This window comes from Giraffa tippelskirchi, chromosome 7, assembly GCF_054371585.1.
Source record: "Giraffa tippelskirchi isolate mGirTip1 chromosome 7, T2T-mGirTip1v1.2.pri, whole genome shotgun sequence".
Lineage (NCBI taxonomy): Eukaryota > Metazoa > Chordata > Mammalia > Artiodactyla > Giraffidae > Giraffa > Giraffa tippelskirchi.
The window spans coordinates 71079470-71102672 of NC_137281.1; the positions used below are offsets into that span (position 1 = coordinate 71079470).

The 23203-nt window shown below is 37.0% G+C and overlaps 1 protein-coding gene and 1 pseudogene across 5 annotated transcripts in view; both read right to left on the reverse strand.

The window, feature by feature from the left end:
* Nucleotides 1-23203, reverse strand: part of CCDC112 (coiled-coil domain containing 112) — a 31487-nt gene that overhangs the window by 611 nt on the left and 7673 nt on the right. For 4 of the 5 annotated variants that reach the window (XR_014060477.1, XR_014060476.1, XR_014060479.1 and 1 more), the window contains 9 exons: nucleotides 20486-20607; nucleotides 15963-16084; nucleotides 12086-12175; nucleotides 9033-9108; nucleotides 8254-8644; nucleotides 4283-4693; nucleotides 2442-2537; nucleotides 1419-1537; nucleotides 1016-1183 (listed from right to left, as the gene is read on the reverse strand). Coding sequence is in view for 1 of the 5 variants with exons in the window: in XM_081513670.1 (XP_081369796.1) it covers nucleotides 1153-1183; nucleotides 1419-1537; nucleotides 2442-2537; nucleotides 4283-4693; nucleotides 8254-8644; nucleotides 9033-9108; nucleotides 12086-12175; nucleotides 15963-16084; nucleotides 20486-20607 (1458 nt within the window). In the remaining 4 variants the exon portion in view is untranslated. Of the gene's footprint in view, nucleotides 1-471; nucleotides 1184-1418; nucleotides 1538-2441; nucleotides 2538-4282; nucleotides 4694-8253; nucleotides 8645-9032; nucleotides 9109-12085; nucleotides 12176-15962; nucleotides 16085-20485; nucleotides 20608-23203 lie in introns of those variants that run through there. The other variant, XM_081513670.1, reaches the window with a different exon arrangement.
* LOC145514817 (small ribosomal subunit protein eS27-like pseudogene) lies at nucleotides 15378-15630 on the reverse strand (annotated as a pseudogene).

The following is a 23203-nucleotide window of genomic DNA, read 5'->3' on the forward strand; positions in this document are numbered from 1 at the left end:
TTCGGTTTCCAAAATCTGGAAGCCATCTACTTTGAAATAAGAAAAGGTTTTAAACACTACTCCCAGTAAATTTGTATCTAAATCATTTGACCTAAATGACCAAATTATAATTAAAATACTCTTGAGGTAAAAGTTATAAGAAATGAAGTTTCTTATATTTATCATGTATATCATGCCTTTCCTGCAAGGTGGGAACTACTTAAATTTAGGAACTCAGATGTTTTAAATTTTTTTTCATAAAATTGAGTCAAATGAAGTTGAATTGTGTTTTCATTTATAAAAGTTTGGAAATTTTAAAACTGACTCTTTTGACCAAATATATTAGTCTAGCAATTTTAAAACATTTTAAATACCACTAAGAAATATCATAGTATTTTAAAGTCAGCTTACTTCACATGCTGTCACAAAACAAAATTTTCATATTTTGAGGCAAACAAAGCACAAAAGAAAACGGCATCAGCCGAGAAGATGTGAAGGACACAAAGATTTTATAAATGTGTGGAGTCCAGAAAGGCTGACAGGAAATTCGGCATAGCTAAAGGAAACCAGTAAGATTATATATCAATAATGCAACTAAAGAATATATATGACGTGAGAGGTGTATTTTTAAAATAAATATTTTCTATATAAAACAAAGCATGCTTCAAACAAATACAAAATATTTGTTACACAAAAATGTAGTAACTGACAAATTACCAATCTGTTAAACTTAGAAAAAGTTCTAACTTATTTCATAACTCAAAAGAAAAAACTTCAAATTTTTGTTACTCAATTTAGTTCTAAATTATAAATGGTACAAAATCTTGGTTTAAAAATGTCACTCTATGATTGTCTCAATTTATTTTGCCATGCCATGACAAAAAAAATCTTTCAAATGTTTTAAGTACTTAAATAAAATACTGTTTCTAACATAAACTTATTCAAAGAACTTTTACATCAATAGGCCAACATATATTAATAACCCTCTTAGTATAAACAGGAAATACTAATGACAATGCGTCGTAGAACTTAATACCTGCCAATTCACATGCAACACAATAATCAATCTGAAGAGGCTAATAAAATTTTAAGGACATGGTCATTCTCTCCTCCTATAACTCCATATGCTAACATTCTCATCAACTGAATGCCAATTTCATGATCCCATATTTTCTAAACTCCTTGTCTCCAGGTTGGAATAGCCCTAAGGAGAAGAAGAAAAGAGTATATAAATATATAGGGTATTTTTTTAAAGTCTTGATTAAATGTTAACTTTTAAAAAGTATATAATTTGTTTTATCTATACACTCTTTAAAAAGTTTATAATAAGCTTTTTATTTATTATAAACTATAATATATATGTTACATAAAATATATAAGTTCATATACAGTTTATTAGGTTATTATAGAGTGAACACCCATTGTAACTCCTTCTTTACCTATGTGGGATATGTAGAAGTGGTCCAGAGCCTGTTGGTCCTATCTTTTTGGTCCGTTCTTCCCAACCTTTGGTAGGTTTGTAAAGTCTAGAGGGATCTCTACTAACATTGTTTTCAACCTGTAATCAGAAGTAAAATGAGTGCCAGTTAATTTGTATGAATTATTCAGTTTGTACTTGTAAGAAGATCCTTAGTAACAGAAAGCAGGTTTACGAAAAATATTTGATATTCACTAGAGAGAAATAAAACTGTTAATAACCTCTTCAGTAAACTTCTAATTGTGCTCATACAGGTAAAATAAAATTCAGATTACATCAATCTACTAATAAAATGTTAATTTATTTTCTCTAGTTACTTTATTCTACTCTACTTTCGCTGTTATATTTTTTTCTATTTCTCTCATGAGGGAAATGTAATGCAGCAAATTATGACAGACAATAAATTTAAGATAAAGAACCACCAGTAAGTAGTCCTTTGTTTCATCGGTGACTTTATCACCAATGAAATTAAACAATGCTCATAGCTGCTACAGATCTAAAATACAGGCTCATACAGGAAGAATGGGGGCTTCTCTGGTGGCTCAGACAATAAAGTATTCGCCTGCAATGCAGAAGACCTGGGTTTGATCTCTGGGTTGGGAAGATCCCCTGGAGAAGGGAAAGGCTACCTACTCCAGTATTCTTGCCTGGAGAATTCCATGAACAGAGGAGGCTTGTGGGCCACAGCCCATGAGGTCACAAAGAGTTACACATGCATGAGCAATTAACACTTTCAGTTTTTTTCACATAGGAAGAATGAAGAAAAGGATGAAGGGCAGGAAGAGAGAAGGAATTTAGGGTAAAAGAAAATGAGGTGCTTCTAATGTGAAATGGTAGAATTAAAACAGTTGTTTTGTAATTTGTAAATAAGTAAGTATGAAATAAAGGAGATGGAGATAAAAGAGAATTGGATTTTACGTTTGTATCCTTACAAATCAAAGAATTATAATAACAATGAAAATAAATTAATCTCAGTGTAGAGTACCTTTTCTTTTAATTTTGCCAGTTTTCTTTGTTTTTCTGCCTTCTCATCTTCCTTTAATTGTCTATTCAGAATTTTCAATTCAAGTTTATGTAAATCCTAAAAGACATATATCAACAAAAAAGGTAACATTAAGAAGTAAAATTAACTAGAATTTGTTTCAAAGTTTAGTTGCTTGCATGTAAAATTAAATTACCTTAAATAGCAATATACCTTTAATATCAACTTTTTCCAAAAAAAGAAAACCTAAGAGCTTTACTGGAGAAGGCAATGGCACCCCTCTCCAGTACTCTTGCCTGGAAAATCCCATGGACGGAGGAGCCTGGTAGGCTACAGTCCATGGGGTCGCTAAGAGTCGGACACAAATGAGCGACTTCACTTTCACTTTTCCCTTTCATGCACTGGAGAAGGAAATGGCAACCCACTCCAGTATTCTTGCGTGGAGAATCCCAGGGACGGCGGAGCCTGGTGGGCTGCCGTCTATGGGGTCGCACAGAGTCAGACACGACTGAAGTGACTTAGCAGCAGCAGCAGCAGCAGCAAGAGCTTTATTTTCTCTGAATATCAATGTAACACATGCATATCCTTTCTGAATCACTCTCTTTCAACTGTTTCTTGTTTTATTTTATGGGTCAGGATAAAACTTCCTTTCTTTTAATGGGTAAAATTTTCAGTTATCAATACAGAGATGTCTGGTTTTAGATCTCTTGCATTATACTTTCTGTATAATACAAGGTTTTCTTTTTTTCTAAATCTTTTATTATGTGACTTGCTTGCCTTTTGGGGGAATGGATCTTTGATTGTTTAGGGAGATTTTTATTTTTATATATGAGCCAAAAGAAATACCATCAGTAATGTGTTTTTGCCTATTAGTTTTTATTATTTTTCTTTGTACTTCCCTTATTTTTTGCTTTATGAGTATTGCTCATATTTGCATGCATATTTTGATGCAATTCGTAAGTTATCTCTCATTTGTACTCTTTTTCATTTTAAAGTACCCTTCCTTGTCTTTTTTAATATATCTGGACTGAATTCCACCCTATCTGATGGGACTGCAACTTCTTTCTTTGATTAGGATTTTTCTTGTATACATTCGTTTAAAATCAGTATAATCCTACCTCTCAGCAATAACCTTGATTCCTTTAAGTATATACTGAGTATAATGTGCTAGACCCTAAGGTAAAGCATGAACAGAAAGGACAAAACCTCTGCCTTCATGGAACTTACATTATGGTAGGAAGGTGGACAGTGACCAAGTAAGCAAATTGCCTATGGGGAAAACCCAGGCAGTCTGGCAGAGAAGACAAGACCTTCATGGCCTGGACTGTGGCTACCTTTCTAGTCTTGTCTCCTGCTGGTTTCCGTCTCCCTCTTGATATTGGTTTCTGTCTCCCCCTAAGAACACTGAAGTGTTTACAGTTTCCCCCATAAGCTACTCGGTTACGCTCCTCCAAGCTGCCCATTCATGCTGTTCCCTCTGCTAGGAAGGATCTCCCCTTTCCTTCCCTTTTCTTCCCTTTCAAGACTCAAGTATCACCTTCTGTCTCACACAGCTGTGGTAAGCTTCCCTACATGCAATCCACCTCCCAAAGTTGTCTGTCCGCACCTCAAGCACCACACTGTTTACCATATCATACTGAAGTCCCCTATTTGCACACCAGTCATTCCCACTAGACTATAACCTACTAGAAAGCAGGGAGCACAGCCTACTTATTTTGGTGTACTAATGCTAGGTCCAGGCCAGATACATAAGCAGCATTCAATTAATTTTTGCTGAATTGAGCCTGGAAGTAGTACCTCCATGTGTATCACTGAAAAATTATTTAGGAAATATATTTACTCACTCTTTCTTGAAACCTGGAAATTTCATCAGCAGCAGTTTTCCTTTTTTCTGCCTTTTCTGTCTTTTCCCGTATCTCCTTTTCAAGTCTCAAAAATTCTTCCTGTTCTTTCTTCTGTTGGGTGTAAGTTTCTAGGAGCAATTTTAGTTTACACTGGCGCTGACGCTCTCTCTGCTGCTTTTTCTCTTTCTCTTCCTCCTCTTTTAACTGGGAAGCATGTTTCATTGACATTTCTATACTTCTCTGTTTTTTCCAAGCTTCAATGGCCAATTTTTGCTTCTTTCTTTGTTCTTCTTTTTGTTTTTGATTATCTTCCTGTTTATTATGAGAAAGTACTTGTATGCTGTCTTTTTCCTTTAATTTGAAAATTTCCTCCTTTTTTTGCTGTTTTTTGGTTTTCCAGTGCTGAATAGACTACGTGGTTAAAAAACAACGATAGCAAGAAAAAAAATTTTGAATAACCAAAAGCATTTTATTTTTTATTTTATTTTTATTTGGCTGCACTGTGAAGCATGTGGGATCTTAGTTCGCCAACCAGTAACTGAACCTGGGCCTTGACAGTGAAAGCACCAAGTCCTCACCACTAGACTGCCAGGGAATTCCTGCCAAAAACATTTTCAAATACAACCTCAAATCCATATCTCTTTCTAGATAGTGACTGCAGTATGCTTGTTGCTTAGGTTTGAAAAGTGTTTTTTTAAACCAATGCAATTTTTTTCTACTTCTCTTTGTAAAAAATTTACTGTATCTTTTAAAACACTAAATAATGGCTATTCCATTGGCCTTTCTCTTCCTCTTTGAATCAGCAGGTACACAAGGACTACACTTCATGAAGTCTCCTCCTCCCCTTTACCTCCTTCCTTTATGTTCAGGGGGAAACAGTCCTTTCCTCTGATCATTTCACTTCTGCTTCCAAATTCTCTTTCTAGGCTTAGAATCCTCTCTGAGTGACCCATCTCTGGGTCAAATTCAGTAAAGGAGTTAAAAGTGAGGTAGGTGAGGATCTGTGCTCTGAAGCCAGGTATCTGGGACCAAATCCTGGCTTTGCATTTACTAGCTGTAACCTTGGATGAGTTGTTGCATGTCTCTGTCCTCATTTTGCTCATCTGTAAGTGGTAGGTAGCATTTCTCAAATAGGGTTGTTCTGAAGTTTAAATGAGTCAGTGCCTGGCACATAGTGCTTCAAAGGTGTAAAAAAAAGTAAAATAGCTTCATATCTTTATATGTGGGTATGTAAAGATTATTTAAAATTCTAGCAGCCTTTTCTATGCCATAAAGGAAACTGAATTACTTTCCCCTGAAGTTCCTCATGGAATATCATTCATTTTCATGAAATACATCCTTATGGTGTGTATACTATACGCAAAACAATGTGAATAGGAACCACAGGTGATTAAAACAATACCAAATGCCATCTAGTCCAGTGCTACTCAAAGTACCAGTCCACAACAATATCAGGAATTCATGCCAGAATGTAAATCAATGTACTGCTTCTTTCAACGAGGAAGTTTTCTATGAAAAAACAGTCACTTGAATTAAATAGCATGCTTACTGGGTAGCTGATTCTGGTATAATCACGATAACTCATTGAAGACCAGAAATAGTTTGCAAACTAACATCTAATCCATGGACCAAGTTTGACCAGCACTGCTCTAGGTGTGATAAGACATGTACATAAATACTAGAATATATTTTAAAACGTGCCATCGCATATCACACAAGACATATAAATAAGTGCTAGTGAAATTCTGAGGGGTGAGTAGGCAAAAGGAAGCAGCATATGATCTGGGCAGATATAGGTAAGTTAGCAGTGGAGGGTGGAAGAAAGAAGGAGGTTCCAGAAAGTGAGAGCAAGATAAACAAGAGGACGTGGACCAGAAAGTTCATGGAACCTCTGAAAAGAAGTATGTTCATTTAGGCAAAACATAGGATATATTAAAGGAAGTGGGAGATTAAGAATGGTAAATTTTCTACTCAACCTTCTTAACTCAACAGATTTAAAATGCATTCCTGGACTTGCCTGGCCATCCAGTGGTTAAGACTCCATGCTTTCACTGCAGGGGGCATGGGTTTGATCCCTGCTCAGGGAACTTAATATCCTGCATGCCGCAGGGTGCAGCAAAAAAAAAAACCCAAAATACAAAACTGCATTCCTGATGCTATACCCCCCAAACTTCCCACTTCTCCTCAAACATGTCCTGCTTCAGTAAATGACATCTTCTCTTTCACACTCTTTCCTATATCACCCCTGAAAGTGAAGTCGCTCAGTTGTGTCCGACTTTGCGACCCCATGAAATGGGGCCTACCAGGATCCTCTGTCCATGGGATTTTCCAGGCAAGAGTACTGGAGTGGGTTGCCATTGCCTTCTCCATATATCACCCCTACATCCAATCAATTATCAGGGATCAAGAAATAGAGTGGCTGAGAACAAGAAGAGAAAGCCAGAATCTAGGTTGTTTACCTTTATTACAAGATTAAGGACAAAAGCACAGTTAAGGAACACTGCCTGTTCCTTTACCCTAGACAGGTGGTTCTGAAACTTAAGCTTGTTAACAGAATAACCTAGAGGCTTTATTTAAACTCAGATTTGGGGACCCCACCCCCTGAGTTCAGACTAGGTCTGGGGATGGACCCTGCTAAATTCTAACAAGTTCCCAGGTGATGATGACTTTGCTGGTCCCCAGACCACTTTGCTGGCCCCTGAAAAAAAATCCCAAATAATTCTTGTGTGTGAAGTCACTCAGTTGTGTCCAACTCTTTGTGACCCCATGGATGGTAGCCTACCAGGCTCCTCCGTCCATGGGATTTTCCAGGCAAGAATACTGGAGTGGGTTGCCACTTCCTTCTCCAGGAGATCTTCCCAACCCAGGGATTGAACCCGGGTCTCCCACATTGTAGGCAGACGCTTTACCATCTGAGCCACCAGGGAAGTCCAAATAATTCTTACTAGATTGTTATTTTGAGTTTTTAAAAGTGACTTATGTTTCAAAATTTTTTCTTAAAGTTTTAAGTGTCGACCTTATGAACAGTCAACTTATTTTGGAGAGAAACAATAGCAACAAGAAACCACCAGCTATTTCCTCTAACACTTTACATGCAGAATCAAGTATTTCTTTAATGCTCCTTTTTGGGTATGTTGCCAGCTGAACTGTGTTATATGTTTCTTGTCAAACCAACTGAATTAAAGTTTATTGCACTCAAGTATACAAAAAAAAAAAAAAAAACAACTTAGGACTATCTAAGCCTATGGTTCTTGACCATGGGCAATTTTTACCCTCCAGAGGACATCTGGTAATGTCTGTAGATATTTTTGATCATCATATTTGGTGCTACTAGCATGTACTGGGTGGAGGTCAAGGATGCTGCTAACCATCCTACGGTGCACAGGACAGCCCTCACAGTAAAGAATTATCCAGTCCAAACAGTCAACGATGGCAGTGCTGAGAAATCCTAATCTAAACCAGAGCCAGAATGATATTTTTGTGAAGATGGGACCTTTTAGGTATTTGCTACAATTAAAGAGTTACTCTTTACTCTGGGGTTGCCAAAACTTTGAGTCTTTTAAAATAAGTAGTGCAACTAAAGTTCCAAAACTATCTAGAAACTTTTGAGTCAAAGAATTTTTTTTTCCTACTGCCCTCTTTATTTCTGTTGAAAATAATGTGGACTTCACTAGTAAGATGACTTTTATCAAGAGCCTGGTTAAATCTGAATTTCCCATTTCCAGTGGACACAGGATGTTGACCATTGTCAGATGTTTTCTGACTCACTGTATTATTTCTTAGAGTAGATTATGCTGGATGTTGAGTATGTCAACTATAGTTCCACTAAAATGACTTAACTTCTCAATGCCTCAGTTTCCCCGCATATCTCACAGGGTTGCACTAAAGTTAATAATATATGTTAAAGAGTGTAGCACAGTCCTAGAACACAGAAATATACAGTAAATAATAGCTATTAAAATTCTTATTACCTCTTTTTTTCTTTCTTCTAGGGCCAGAAATTTTTGGTACCATTTCTCATGCTGTTGAACTTCATCCTGTGTTCTTCCAGGAAGGTGTTCCACAACTTCTCCCATAAACGCTGGCTTCCCTTTATGCTTGTTTCTCACCTTTACAAAGTTCCGGTGGTCATAATCATCCCAGCCCCCTTGGCGCCCTCCTGTCTGCTGAAGGAATATTTCAAACTCTACCACTTCTTCTGGAAGAGCACTTGGTGTGACTTTGTCCACAGGAACTTTGCTCGATGCTGCTCTGAAAGCCTTCTCTGTTTCTGAATTACCCAAAGCCCATGTGTCAACTTTTCTTGATATGGCGCTCAACTCATTATTAGTTGTTTTCTCTTCTTTAATAAGCTCTTCATATCTAAAATTTTAAAAATAAAAGTTTGAAAAATAAGATACAAACCAATCCATATTAACCCTTTATTTTCCTTTTATTCCCAACTCTTTTGATATCTTCTCCACTTCACATTATTAACATTTATAAATCTAAGCCTTCAAAGAGTTTCCTCAGAGGAAAAAACAATCCAAACTCTTATTTGAGAGTTTATAGACTTCAAATATAAATGACAATTCACTTTAAACATGAAAAGCAGTCTAAAACCTAAAGCAAAAGAGAGGTATTATACTGCTTTTGTGTAAGACTAGTATTAAATTCGTAACAATAAAATAGCTTACATACAACCACCTAGTAAAGAGTTATTGAAAAATAAAGGTAAATAATTTTAAATTAAAATGTGTTTAAAACTTACATCAACCTCTGCTCTTCCTTAAAAGTGTTAATTGCATTTTCAATTTCCTCCATCATTTCTCTGAGCTTTTCAACAACTGTAAAAAAAAAAAAAAGGAAAAATTATGTCATATTTTATTATGACTAAGAATTAAAAATGAGGAAGAAAATTAGAATATCCTCTTAATTAAAAAAATTTCTCAGCCTAAAGGATAAGAAAAAAATGTACTTTTAAAAAGTAAACTTTTATGATTGCAATTTTTTGATTACACATTTTTTCCTAAGCATACATATCTTAAATATTATTTTTTTCCAAAAAAACTTCTATATCACATATGTTTTCTGTGACCTGCACTTTTTCTTTAACAATATGCTGTAACTAAGATCATGACATCTGGTCCCATCACTTCATGGGAAATAGATGGGGAAACAGTGGAAACAGTGTCAGACTTTATTTTTTTGGGCTCCACAATCACTGCTGATGGTGATTGCAGCCATGAAATTAAAAGACGCTTACTCCTTGGAAGGAAGGTTATGGCCAACCTAGATAGCATATTTAAAAGCAGAGACATTACTTTGCCAACAAAAGTCCGTCTAGTCAAGGCTATGGTTTTTCCAGTGGTCATGTATGGATGCGAGAGTTGGACGGTAAAGAAAGCTGAGCGCCTCAGAATTGATGCTTTTGAACTGTGGTGTTGGAGAAGACTCTTGAGAGTCCCTTGGACTGCAAGGAGATCCAATCAATCCATCCTAAAGGAGATCAGTCCTGGGTGTTCATTGGAAGGACTGATGTTGAAGCTGAAACTCCAATACTTTGGCCACCTCATGCGAAGAGTTGACTCATTGAGTTGACTCATCCTACCCTAATGCTGGGTAGGATTGGGGGCAGGAGGAGAAGGGGACGACAGAGGATGAGATGGTTGGGTGGCCATCACCAACTCGATGGACAGGGGTTTGGGTGGACTCCGGGAGTTGGTGATGGACAGGGAGGCCTGGCGTGCTGCAATTCATGGGGTCGCAAAGAGTCGGACATGACTGAGCGACTGAACTGAGCTGAACTTTCCATATCAACATACATATGGTACTTCATTCTTTGTATGGCTACATGGCATTTCGTTGTCTAATGCTACCCTAAATCATTAATTATCCAACTGACAAATGTTTAAATAGATGCAATGCTGTAGTAACTATCTTTGCATATTTTTACACGGTCAAACAAATATTTTTATTTAATTTTTTAATTTTTATTTTATATTAGAGTAACATCGATTAACACTGTTGTGCTAGTTTCAGGCGTACAACAAAGTGATTCAGTTACAAATATACATGTATCTATTCTTTTTCAAATTCTTTTCATATTCAGGTTATTATATAATATCAAGCAGAGTTCCCTGTGCTATACAGTAGGTCCTTGTTGGCTATTTATTTTGCAGTACGTACATGTCAATGTCCAACTCCCAATCTATCCCTCCCCCCTCAAATAAGTATTTTTAGAGGATAACTGATTGCTAAACTTAAAAAGTATGCCCACTTTACAGTATGCGAAATACTGTCACACTGTCCTTCAAGGAGGCTCGACCTCTTTACAGCTCCTGAGAGTGCACCTTCTCAAGTAATTCCAGCCATTTCCAAAATAATCAAAAATTTATTATCATTGATTTTAACTGACATTTTTACAATAATTAATAAGCCTGAGCACTTTTCCATATGTGTTTTGTGTGTCTTTGGCTATAATACGCAACTTATAATCTTTGCCCATTCTCTTGTTCTCTTTGTTGCTCAAATTTGTAGACACTCTTTACACATTATGGATATTAGCTTTTTAAGTTACATATATATTGCTAATATTATCCTAATTTGTATTTCAACTTTGCTTATAGGTTTGAGGTATTTTTGAATAGTCAATTATGTCCACTTTTTTCTTTATGATTTCTGACTTTTGTCATTCTTATAAATCATAATATAATTATAAAAATATTAACCCATGTTCTTTTCTAATATTTTTAATGGTTTTGGACATTTACTATTTGTAGTGCTTATTATGCGATAAGCAGTGCCTAAGTGCTCTACATGCAATCTCACTTCATCCCCACAGCTCTGAGTTAGGGTGTATGATCATCCCCACAGCTCTGAGTTAGGGTGTATGATCATCCCCACAGCTCTGAGTTAGGGTGTATGATTACCTCCACTTCAGAGCTCAGTAAGTGAAAGTTCAAACAGACTCAGTAACTTGCCTAAAACCACTTACCTGACAATTCAAGGATTTGACCGAGCATGTGTCTGATTCTTAAGTCCATACACCTTGAGCACTTTACTGTACTGCTTTGAGCACTTTACTGTATTGCTTTGATCTCTCGGGAATGAGTGTTGGTATGAGGAAAGAGGTAAGGACACAATTTTGTCTTTCACAAATGACTAAAATTTGCCCTAATACTACCTAGCCACTCCCTCAGGTATTTAAAATGCCTCTGAAAGGCAATAATTTCAAAAAAGCAAATGATGGGAAAGTACTAGGCAAAGAATCAAGAATCCTTTCCTCTGTATCAGCTGAACCTGAATCTTTGCATACCACAGATTCTTCATCTGAAGCTGCTGCTGCTGCTAAGTCCCTCAGTCGTGTCTGACTCTGCAACCCCAGGGACTCTAGTCCACCAGGCTCCTCTGTCCATGGGATCCTCCAGGCAAGATTACTGGAGTGGGTTGCCATACCCTCCTCCAGGGGATCTTCTTGACTCAGAGATGGAATCAGTATCTCTTACGTCTCCTGTATTGGCAGGCGGGTTCTTTACCACTAGTGCCACCTGGGAAGCCCTATCCATCCTATATATGACATTAATATCTGTTCTACTTCATAATTTATAAGAGTTTGATAGCATTTTAAAGATTAAAAAAATACACAAACAGCAGATATTACAGTTTTCCAATGTTTCCTTATTAATCCCTAACAAAAAGTAGGGTTTCAGTTCACTTCATTAATGACAAATAGAAAAATTCATTAAAAAAGTATATATTTTTCTAATGAACAATAGAAAAAACTAATACATCAGAAAAAATACAAAATGTAAATTTACTTACAATCAGGTGTAGGCTTCGCATCTTTTAACTGATGCTGAAGTTTCTTTACATTGTTGTATATTTTGGCCAATTGTTGCTGGATTTTTGCTCCTGTAAGGAAGAAGGATGTGCTTTAAAATAAGTCTATGATAAATGTGATTACCAATTCAGGATTCTTCACACAAGACTGATCACCCTCATCTAGTAAATTATGTGAAGAACAATTAAAGAACAAAAGATGGTTTATGAGTGTTAAAACAGCCTGAACCAACTCTTGCTCTAAACAAAGCATTTAATTTCCTCTAATATTTTAAGGCACAATAGGTTAAGTCCTATTATAACATGTGCCAGGGAAATGTCCTTAGAAATATTTTTTTAACTCTGAAGACTGAGTTATTGGACACCCCAATACATGGATCAGTAGCATAATTTTAGTCATGTTTTATTCTTTAACAGTTTTTTCCTTTTTGCTATAATTTATGGACATAGAGTTAATCTCAACTATTGTTAGAATATTAAAACTGTATAGCCAATATCAATGCTATGAATACTGACACAGTGCCCAGTGAGAATTAACTTTATCTAACCACACCATCTAAGACGGGCTGGTGACACCCACTGCTGCCACAGTCATGGCTTTGAGGAGATGCGTCTCAGGTGGTGGCTCAGGCGGTAAAGGGTCTGCCTACAATGCGGGAGACCCACGTTCAATCCCTGCGTCGGGAAGATCTCCTGGAGAAGGAAATGGCAACCCACTCCAGTACTCTTGCCTGGAAAATCCCATGGATGGAGGAACCTGGGAGGCTACTGTCCATGGACGAGGTCGCAAAGAGCCGGACACGACCGAGCGACTTCACTTTCACTATGCTGTAGGTTTCCCTGTAGCTCAGATGGTGAAGAAGCTGCCTGCAATGCAGCAGAGACCTGGGTTTGATCCCTGGGTCAGGAAGATCCTCTGGAGAAGGGACTGGCAATCCACTCTAGTATTCTTGCCTGCAGAATCCCACAGGCAGAGGAGCCTGGTAGGCTACAGTTTGTGGGGTCGCAAAGAGTCGGACACATCTGAGCGACTAACGCTGCTCCTGCTATGCTACAGGTTGCCAAGCGCAGCCAAAGGACCAGTCTAAAGTCAGGTGCTAGGCCCACAATAAAGCCTGAAGAACAAAGGGTCTCAAAGCCATTTTCAGATGTTCTGTATCATCAGCAGGAAGACTGGATTCTTCTTTCATATTTCCCTTCTGAAGTAGTAACCTTAATATAGTATTTACTTAAATTATTAGGATAAAGTCAAATATTCATATAATAATATTTGATCATCATCTTTGGGTATTTTACTTATGCACCTCCACCTTATTTTTTTTTTTTTGCAACTCTTCCACAAATGAACATGAAACACCAGAAGGCTCTGTTCAAAAGTCCTTAAAAACAATTATTTTTTTAAAAAGTTTATCTTTAGGCTGGAAGCCAGTGCTAATATTCAAAACAAACCCAAATATGCATATATGACTTTAGCTTTTCCCATTTTTTACTAAAATTCCAGAGTTCTATAAAAGTAGAAACTTTACCCAATGTATTTTATAGGGTCTTACTCATTTTTGGAATTTTAGGTCGAGAAACTTCCCTAGTAATTAGGAAAGTGTTCTCTGTTGTTTTACATTTGCCATAGTTTGAACAGCTACAATGATACCACTATAGGGCAAATCATCTTTTATTAATTCATTCAGAACTGATATTCTGCATTATAGGCAAAGCATTCAAGTACGAACATTACATAAATGCATGCTAAAATGTGGTATAATATTTGAGGTAAAGTATAGCTATTTAATGCTTCTGAGCTGAAACATGTGAAAGGGAAATATCTATATCCTTATATTAATGCAATGCAGTCCCTCTTCTCCAAGATAAGATAAACACAAAGTGTGAATAAAGAGAAGCAAAACTGTAGACAAAGGGAAATTAGAAAATAAAAATAAAGTTGCCTTAAAAGGGAGAAAATCAAATGACTTAAAATGCACAGAATGGAGATACTCTACTAAATGGCATGATGGAGAGACAGAAAGATCAGCCTTTTTGTCTGTAAAAGAACTGAGGGATATTAAGAAACATTAATATTAAACAACGGATGCTCAGATTCTTCTATGAATCAAAGAGGAGAACTGGAAATCTGGCATTTATGTTAGGTCTCATCATTCCAACAGAAGAGAAAGAATGATTCTTGCCACCATCTGACAAAAGATGACTTTTTAAAATAGTGCAATCTTATATATTCTGAAAGGAAAAACTTACTAAAAATTTCCTTTAATTAACTATAAAGGTGTCTCATGAGCAGTATAATCCCTATGTATGTAATAAGTCTTAATATTTTATAAAGCTCAGCTGGTTGGTAACCATTGCTGTGCTGTACTGTGCTAAGTCGATTCAGTTGTGTCTGATTCTTTGTGACCCTATGGACCATAAGCTGCCAGGCTCCTCTGTCCATGGGATTCTCCAGGCAAGAATACTGGAGTGAGTTGTCATACTCTCCTCCAGGGGAATCTTTCTAACCCAGGGATCAAACCCACATCTCTTATGTCTCCTGTATTGGCAGGTAGGTTCTTTACCAGTAGCACCACCTGGGAAGCCCCTGAAAACCATTACTTTTCCTTTAATCAAAGTTAAGAAGTTTCTTTACTATAAAACAAGGATTTGCAGTTTAAAAAATCTACTCTACAAGGAAACAAGGTATTATTGGAAAATTCTTTTTTAAGGGCAACATTTAGTACAGTTAATAATTACTAATATTCATAACAAGCAGTAGAACATATTGACTGTACAATCTCTAACACTTTCTTATATACTAGGTTGGCCAAAAGGTTCATTCGGGTTTTTCCATAACCTCTTACAGAAAAACCCCAATGGAGCTTTGAGCCTGCCCAATACTATTTCATCAGATGCACAGACAGCTCTCCTATGGTAGAAAGGCAGGTTTTATCAACATATCACAGACAAGTAAACTCAGGTTTAAGCAACTATGTGACTTGAGAACTTTAACACTCATATAGGTTCTGAATCTGTTGATACTTACTGAGTCTGGGATTCAGACAATAGGATCCTGGTGATGAGCTAAGATCAGACACCCAATAATCAGTTTTCCTTTTTTTAAAAAATTTGTTGCCTATAATCAAAGCTTTATTTAAAAACTGACACCAAAATATGAGAGCGTTGTTGCATACCTTGCAAAATTAAACATAATTACATTATCTTGGTATCTGGAATTACTGAACTGAAAAGGCTTTCTGTGATAGGACACAAATTCAGGAAATTGTATGGATCATTAGTATTGCTTTCTTCTAAATGAACATCCTTCTGTGAGTCTGCCCTTTCCTCCTATTGGCTGGCACAACAGTTGAACAACCTACATCAAACACCACTGTGTAAGCCTGGCTGTAAACCATGGTAATCTTGTAGCTACCTGGACATTTTACATGCATAAAGTAAGAACTTGGACTTTGAACCAGCTGTGTCTTTTTCTGTTTTTTCTGTTCCTCTTCCAAGGAAGGGTACAGTACATCTCCAGCTAAAGGCATGTTGGTCCTTCTGCAAGCTCAGCCTGTGCAGACCTTTAAGGCACCCTTCCTTTACCTTAAAATAATGTAGTATCATAAACAGACAACCAGAAAACAAAACCCTCTTTTCCCTATTAAGACGAAATATACACAGGAAACAATCCAGTTACAAATATCCAGACTAAATAGTGACCCCCCCAAAATAAATACATATCCTTAAAGATAAACTCATTACACCAACTAGGATGTATCTTGATAGAGACTGTAACAGTCAATGCACAAGGACAAAGCACAGGGCAAAACTATGACTTTATATCTCTCAATGGGTTTTGTTCATCATGAACTCAACTTACTTTCTGTTTTCCTGCTGTTAATCAGTTTATTTTCCAATTCTTCCAGCATACTATGTTCAATTCTGAAGTCACTTTTTTGGTTGTAGAAATGACTGTGTTTGTCTTTTTCTAGATTAACAACCCTTTAGGGAAAGAACCAAATAGTATAAATATGATTTAAGTACATTTTTAATTGTTTAAAATATTAATATACTTACAATCCATACTTTGTATTAATTCATCGAAGGATTCAAAATAAAATTACTTGGATCAATAAGGCTATGGAATCAAAACAGTAGTTAGGAAAGTGTTGTGTGTGTATATACTAGTCGTTCAGTCATGTCCAACTCTGTGACCCCATGGACTGTAGCCTGCCAGGCTCCTCTGTTCATGGAATTCTCCAGGCAAGAATACTGGAGTGGGTTGCCATTCCCGTCTCCAGGGAATCTTCCTAAACCAGGGATCGAACCTGGGTCTCCAGAATTGCAGGCAGATTCTTTACCATCTGAGCCACCAGGGAAGCAAATGCACTATAGAAATGCAAGTTATTAATACTAGTAAAACTAAAACCTCAAAAGGCAAACAATCTATGAAGGCAGGGATTTTAGTGTTTTTACGGAATATGGTCAACATTTACTTCAAAGCTTCCTTCATCTCATCCTTGCTCCTTGGCTTTAATCCATCTACCAGTAAGGACTTCTGATGTTAGTTTGAACCCTGGGGTAAAACAAAACAATTTACCATCAAGAAACATTTTCGGCTAGACAAAGAAATTTATTTTCTCAACATCTGTTTTTTTCCCCCACAAGGTGGAAATTAATATAACTACTTCTCCACTAATCCTGAATTTAATGAGTGGTGGAGTATCTCTGGGCACTGATTTACTTTCCTTTATTTTGAGGGGCAACTATATAAGGCAGAGATTCCCAATCTTTTTCACTTGCCACATCAAGAAAAGAATTTAATATATAAGGCACACTGAGGTAAATGGATGAGAATGCACAGGCCCTACCTGGCTGCCCCAAGGTTGAGGGAGTCATAACTTCAATCTATGTTGGGAAGAAGGAAGGGGGAGAACAGAGACATCAAAAAGATTTTAGTCTGCAGGTCAACCTAACAGACTGAGGGCAGCTCCTGAAGTTCTGCACCGAGAACTCCAGCCCGTCTCGACTCTGGCTAGGGTGGGGAAAGATACTAAAATCAAACACAAATGCCTATCATGGATACAGGCTATGCTGTGACAGTAAGTTATGTTTTGCTACTCCTGGATTAGAAATACTAACCCATAAAGATATTCAAAATGTAATAATGGAGACAAATTGCCAAACATAAAAAAAGATGCTCAACCTCTCTCATAACATGAGAAAAGAAAATCTGAAACTATACCATGGTAACATGGTACATCTATCAGACTGGGGAAAAAAACCAACACACAAGTTTAATATATTCTGATGATAAAACTGTGGGGAAATGGGTCCTCTCATATATTGTTGGTGAAATCATAAATGGCCTATCAAGGACAATTTAGAAATTATTCATTATTCATCACAATCATGAATAATCAGAAATTATTCACTACAATTGCAAATTCATATACCTTAGATCCAGCATTTCCACTTGCAGGAATTTTTTCTAAAGATACACTCATAGATGTGCAAAATGATATGAACCTCCATGGATGCTCCAATTAATTAAGCATTTATTTACTATAACTTAACATTTTCTGTAACCTAATGTCTATCACTAAGGGGCAGATTAAATAAGTGACGGTACATGCATACACTGGAATACAGTGCAGTACCATGTTCTATGTACTGATAAGGAAAGCTCTCCAAGATACATTCCTTTTTTTTTTTTTTTAAATAAATTTATTTATTTTAGTTGGGGGCTAATTACTTTACAATATCGTAGTGGTTTTTGCCATACATTGACATGAATCAGCCCTGGGTTTACATGTGTTCCCCATCCTGAACCCCCCTCCCACCTCTCTCCTCATCCCATCCCTCTGGGTCATCCCATTGCCCCAGCCCTGAGCATTTGTCTCATGCATCGAACCTGGAATGGTGTTCTGTTTCACATATGATAATATACATGTTTCAATGCTATTCTCTCAGAACGTCCCACTCTCACCTTCTCCCTCAGAGTCCATAAGACTGTTCTATACATCTGTGTCTCTTATTCTGTCTTGCATATAGGGTTATCATTACCATCTTTCAAATTCCATATATATATGCATTAGTATACTGTATTGGTGTTTTTCTTTCTGGCTTACTTCACTCTGTATCACGGGCTCCAGTTTCATCCATCTCAATAGAACTGATTCAAATGTATTCTTTTTAATGACTGAGTAATATTCCATTGTGTATATGTACCACAGCTTCCTTATCCATTCATCTGCTGATGGACATCTAGGTTGCTTCCATGTCCTGGCTATTGTAAACAGTGCTGCAATGAACATTGGGGTACATGTGTCTCTTTCAATTCTGGTTTCCTCGGTGTGTATGCCCAGCAGTGGGATTGCTGGGTCGTATGGGAGTTCTATTCCCAGTTTTTTAAGGAATCTCACTCATTATTAGAGAAATGCAAATCAAAACCACAATGAGGTACCATTTCACGCCAGTCAGAATGGCTGCTATCCAAAAGTCTACAAGCAATAAATGCTGGAGAGAGTGTGGAGAAAAGGGAACCCTCTTACACTGTTGGTGGGAATGCAAACTAGTACAGCCACTATGGAGAACAGTGTGGAGATACATTCCTTTTTAACAAAAGTTTTATATGAAAATGTTAAGACATACTAGACAATGGTAAACTGATTCCCCTCGTATCGTTTCATATGATATATACCTCATACCACTCTAACTCAACAATTTTACCTGTCTTTTTCCTCTTTCATCTACCTTTTCTTATCTTTCCTCTTCCTTTTTTGCTTAAGTACTCTACAGGAAATCTACTATATTATGTACACCTCAACATACTTCAGTGTGCATTTCTAGAGATTATGAGTATTTGATTTGTATAATACCATTATCATGCCTGAACAAAATCAATAATTCCTTGGTATCTAGGATATACTCTTAAGTTAAAAATACAAAACAAGATGCAGAATAATGTCTATTGTATACTACCATTTATATATAAAAAAAGGAACCATCTGAATATGCATTTTTATGTCCTTAAAAAAGCATATAAAATATCTGTGGAAGGATAACACAAGAAACTAAAAACAGTGGTTGTTTGGGGAGAAGGGAAATGGGTGATATGGGTCACAGGTGAAACAAAGACCTTTCACTGTGGATCCTTTGATATGAGTTGATTTTTTAATTATGTGCATGTATAACCTATTCTGAAAATAAAAATATTAGAAATGGTGTTCTTCCCTTTATATTCAATGAGAATTGTTGGATTCAATTTCAATGGATTTTTCTAAAACTCTTTCAGTGAGTTTTTCCAAAACCTTGTAACAGATGAAGAAAGCCTAATTAGAGTTATAAAACCTATACACAGACACAGTACCTATCTATACTGGCATAATCTAACTGGCTTGCTATATTTATGTACATTAATCACCTGGTAGATTATCTTATCTAGAAAGAAACATAAACCAGAAATCTTAACCTAGAGTCCAATTCTAAGATAACACATTTTATAAATTAAAAAAAAATTGTAGTTTATCAAATTCTGAGTATTAAAAATGAAAGAATTAAACCAATAGAGTCAGAATTCAGTCTCAAAAGGCTGTACTATGGTATAACTTGTTGAAATTCAAACAGTATACTATTTATTGGTAGAATTTCTAAACAGACAACTGCCACTAATTCTGGTCCAGAGATCATTTCTTACAAAAGCCTCCTTTTCTCTTGGTTCTTCAGCAAATTGATACTGCATAAATTCAGAGCAGTGTTTTATAAAGCCTCCAACTATAGGAGAGGGTTAGCTGCTTTGAGCTCTAGTTCTTTTACCTTTACTCATTATATTTATTAAATCATATGGTACTACTAACTATGTTGAACATTCAGTAGATACCACTGGTTATTTAAAAAATACATAAACACTAAAACTTAAAATAAATGCAAACTTCTCAATTTTTCTAGTCATAATGTACAAGATGGATCTGAAAGAGGTAGAGACCAAGGAAGGGAGACCAATTAAAAGGCCAACTAAAAAAAACCCTCAAGAGTACAGTAGGACTCTTCATTACAATTATTCATTCAAAAGTATTTACCAAGTGCTTACTTTGCTAAGTCAAAATGTATTCAATCTATTACTTGATATATGTGATCTAAAGAAATCTCTTATTCTCGTTGATATACACAGATTCAAAATAGTGAAATTAAAATTTAAAGAACTCCACTTAAAATTAACTTTATATTAAATAGTTTATCATCCATATATTTCACACTTCTCACCTGTCCCTTGTTTTACATTTGAAAGACTAGTGACTAGCCTTTGGTATGGGATTAGATAGAGTGGAGGAGAATTAACTTTATATTGTCCATAATAAAATGATGAGTAATGTTCCTTGAAGATAATGTTCTTATACTTACTGATTTTTAAATTTTTCAGCTGTACGTATGAATTCTGCTTTCTTAGTTCGACTAACTTTCTGCTTCCAGTTTTGAAGCTGAAAAGGACGAATTCCACCTGAAGTACCAAGACAGCCATCATTCTGAAGAGAAAACAAAAACAAATTTATCCTCAATAATAAAAATGGTGGGAGATGAACGTGGAATTTTTTTCAGAGTGTGTGCTGTCCTTAGTTGCTCAGTCATGTCCGACTCTTTGCGACCCCATGGACTGTAACCCGCCAGGCTCCTCTGTTCACGGGGATTCTCCAGGCAAGAATACTGGAGTGGGTTGCCATGCCCTCCTTCAGGGGGTTTTCCCAACCGAGGGATTGAACCCAGGTCTCCTGTATTGCAGGTGGATTCTTTACTGTCTGAGCCACCAGGGAAGCCCTTTTTTCAGAGATAAAATATCAATACGGGAGTTTCTCAGGGGATAATTTTGGGGCCAATCTTATTTAATTTTTAAAAATACAGCTTGTGGAAGAAGGAATATGTGTTTTAAAATGCTAAATTAGTGAGAAATGTAAAGTCTTCAGGGAGTTTTAGAAAAATCTCTAATTCTTTCATTCATTCAGTCATTTCCCAATATGCCTTGAACACTTATAATGTGACAGGTGCTGGCCTAGACGCTAGGGAAACCAAGATGGTCCATGATGACATGTGTGTGCTGCATGCTAAGCTGCTTCAGTCGTGTCCAGCTCTGTGCGACCCTATGGACCACAGCCTGCCAGGCTCCTCTGTGCATGGGATTCTCCAGGTAAGAATGCTGGAGTGGGTTACCATGCCCTCCTCCAGGGGATCTTCCTGACCCAGAAGATCGAGGAATCGAGCCCACGTTTCTTATGTCTCCTGCATTGGTAGGTGAGTTCTTTACCACTAGTGCCATTGGAGAAGTCCCCATGATAATATGGCCTCTGCCTTAAAATCTAGAGAGGGCAACAGACTTAAAAAGAAAAGAGTAAATAAGCGATACATTCTTTTAAAAACCAACATGGTAAGTGCTATTAAGGAAATGAACAGTGCTAAGATGAAGACAATGGGGCCAAGGGTTTTTTTTTTTCTTTTCAGTTAGAATAGCCACAGAGGTCTATTTGAGGGGATGATGTTTAAGGAAGAAGGGAGCTGGCCAGGCCAAAAGCTGCTGGGAAAAGTGTGCCAGGCAGAGGGACCAGCATGTCCAAGAGCCCTCCAACAGGAAAAAAGCTTCGCTGGTTCAAGCTGAGCAAAGGCAACTGTGCCATGAGACGAGTGAAGCGCAGAGCTTTGTAGGAGATGAGGGTATAGAGCCAGGCGAGTGGCACATCACACCAGCATTTTCAGTCACTACAGGAGTCTGGATTGTACTGAAGGGTTTAGAGTAGGAGAATGCCATGACACATTTAATTTTTAAAGAAAATCTTTCTATCTTTTGAAGAACAAATTGGGGGAGGTGGAGGAAGAGGTGAGGCCAGGCTGGAAGCAGGAGAATCAATGAGACGGGTGATGAAACAACAAAGACAAGGAATGATGGTGTTCAGGTCTACCAGGGTGATGGTGGAGACCAAAAGTAAGAAGCCTAAATGTATCTTGGAGGTATAATCAAGAGGAATTGCTGACAGCCTGAGAGATTAAAAAATAAATAAATAAAGGAACCAAGCCTTTAAATTTTGAGGAGCAAGCAAGCAAGAATAAAGTAATGATTTTAGGTTAATACTTCTAAAATTGAGATTTACTTCACATACCATAGAATGTGCACATAAAGTTTACAATTCAGTGTTTTTACTATATTCACAAAGTCGTAACACTATCCTGCTGCTGCTGCTAAGTCGCTGCAGTCGTGTCCGACTCTGTGCGACCCCATAGACGGCAGCCCACCAGGCTCCCCCGTCCCTGGGATTCTCCAGGCAAGAATACTGGAGTGGGTTGCCATTTCCTTCTCCAGTGCATGAAAGGGAAAAGTGAAAGTGAAGTCACTCAGTCCTGTCCAACTCCTAGCGACCCCATGGACTGTAGCCCACCAGGCTCCTCCGTCCATGGGATTTTCCAGGCAAGAGTACTGGAGTGGGGTGCCATAACACTATCCAGTACCCGAGTATTTCCATTATACCCCCAAAAATGCTCACACTCATTAAGCAGTCACTTCCCATACCCTTTTTCCACCCAATTCCTGGAAATCATTAATCTATGTTCTGATTCTATGGATTTGCCTATTCTAGACAATTAACATAAACAGCATCATACAATATACAACCTTCTGTGCCTGGCTTTTTTCACTGAGTATAATATTTTAAAGATTCATTCATGTTATACCATGAATCTGTACTTCATTCCTTTTCATGGCTAAGTAATATTCCACAAGAATCTAACATATTTTGTTTATCTACTTATCAGCTGATGGACAATTGGGTTACTTTCACTATTTGGTCACCATGAATAATGTTACTAAGAACATTTATGTACAAGTTTTAGTATGAGTTCAATTTTCTTGGGTATTTCTAGCAGTGGAATTTCTGGATCACAGGTAATTCTTTACTTTCCCTTTTGTGTTATTTTTTATTGCTACAGTGGAAGCATTTCTGTAAGTCCTTTATCAGATAAATGACTTGCAAATATTTTCCCCAATTTTGAGTTCTTTTCACTTTCCTGATATCTTTTGAAGCACAAAAGTTTTGAACTTTTGAAGAACTATCCAACTGTTTTCCACAGTGGCTGCATCAT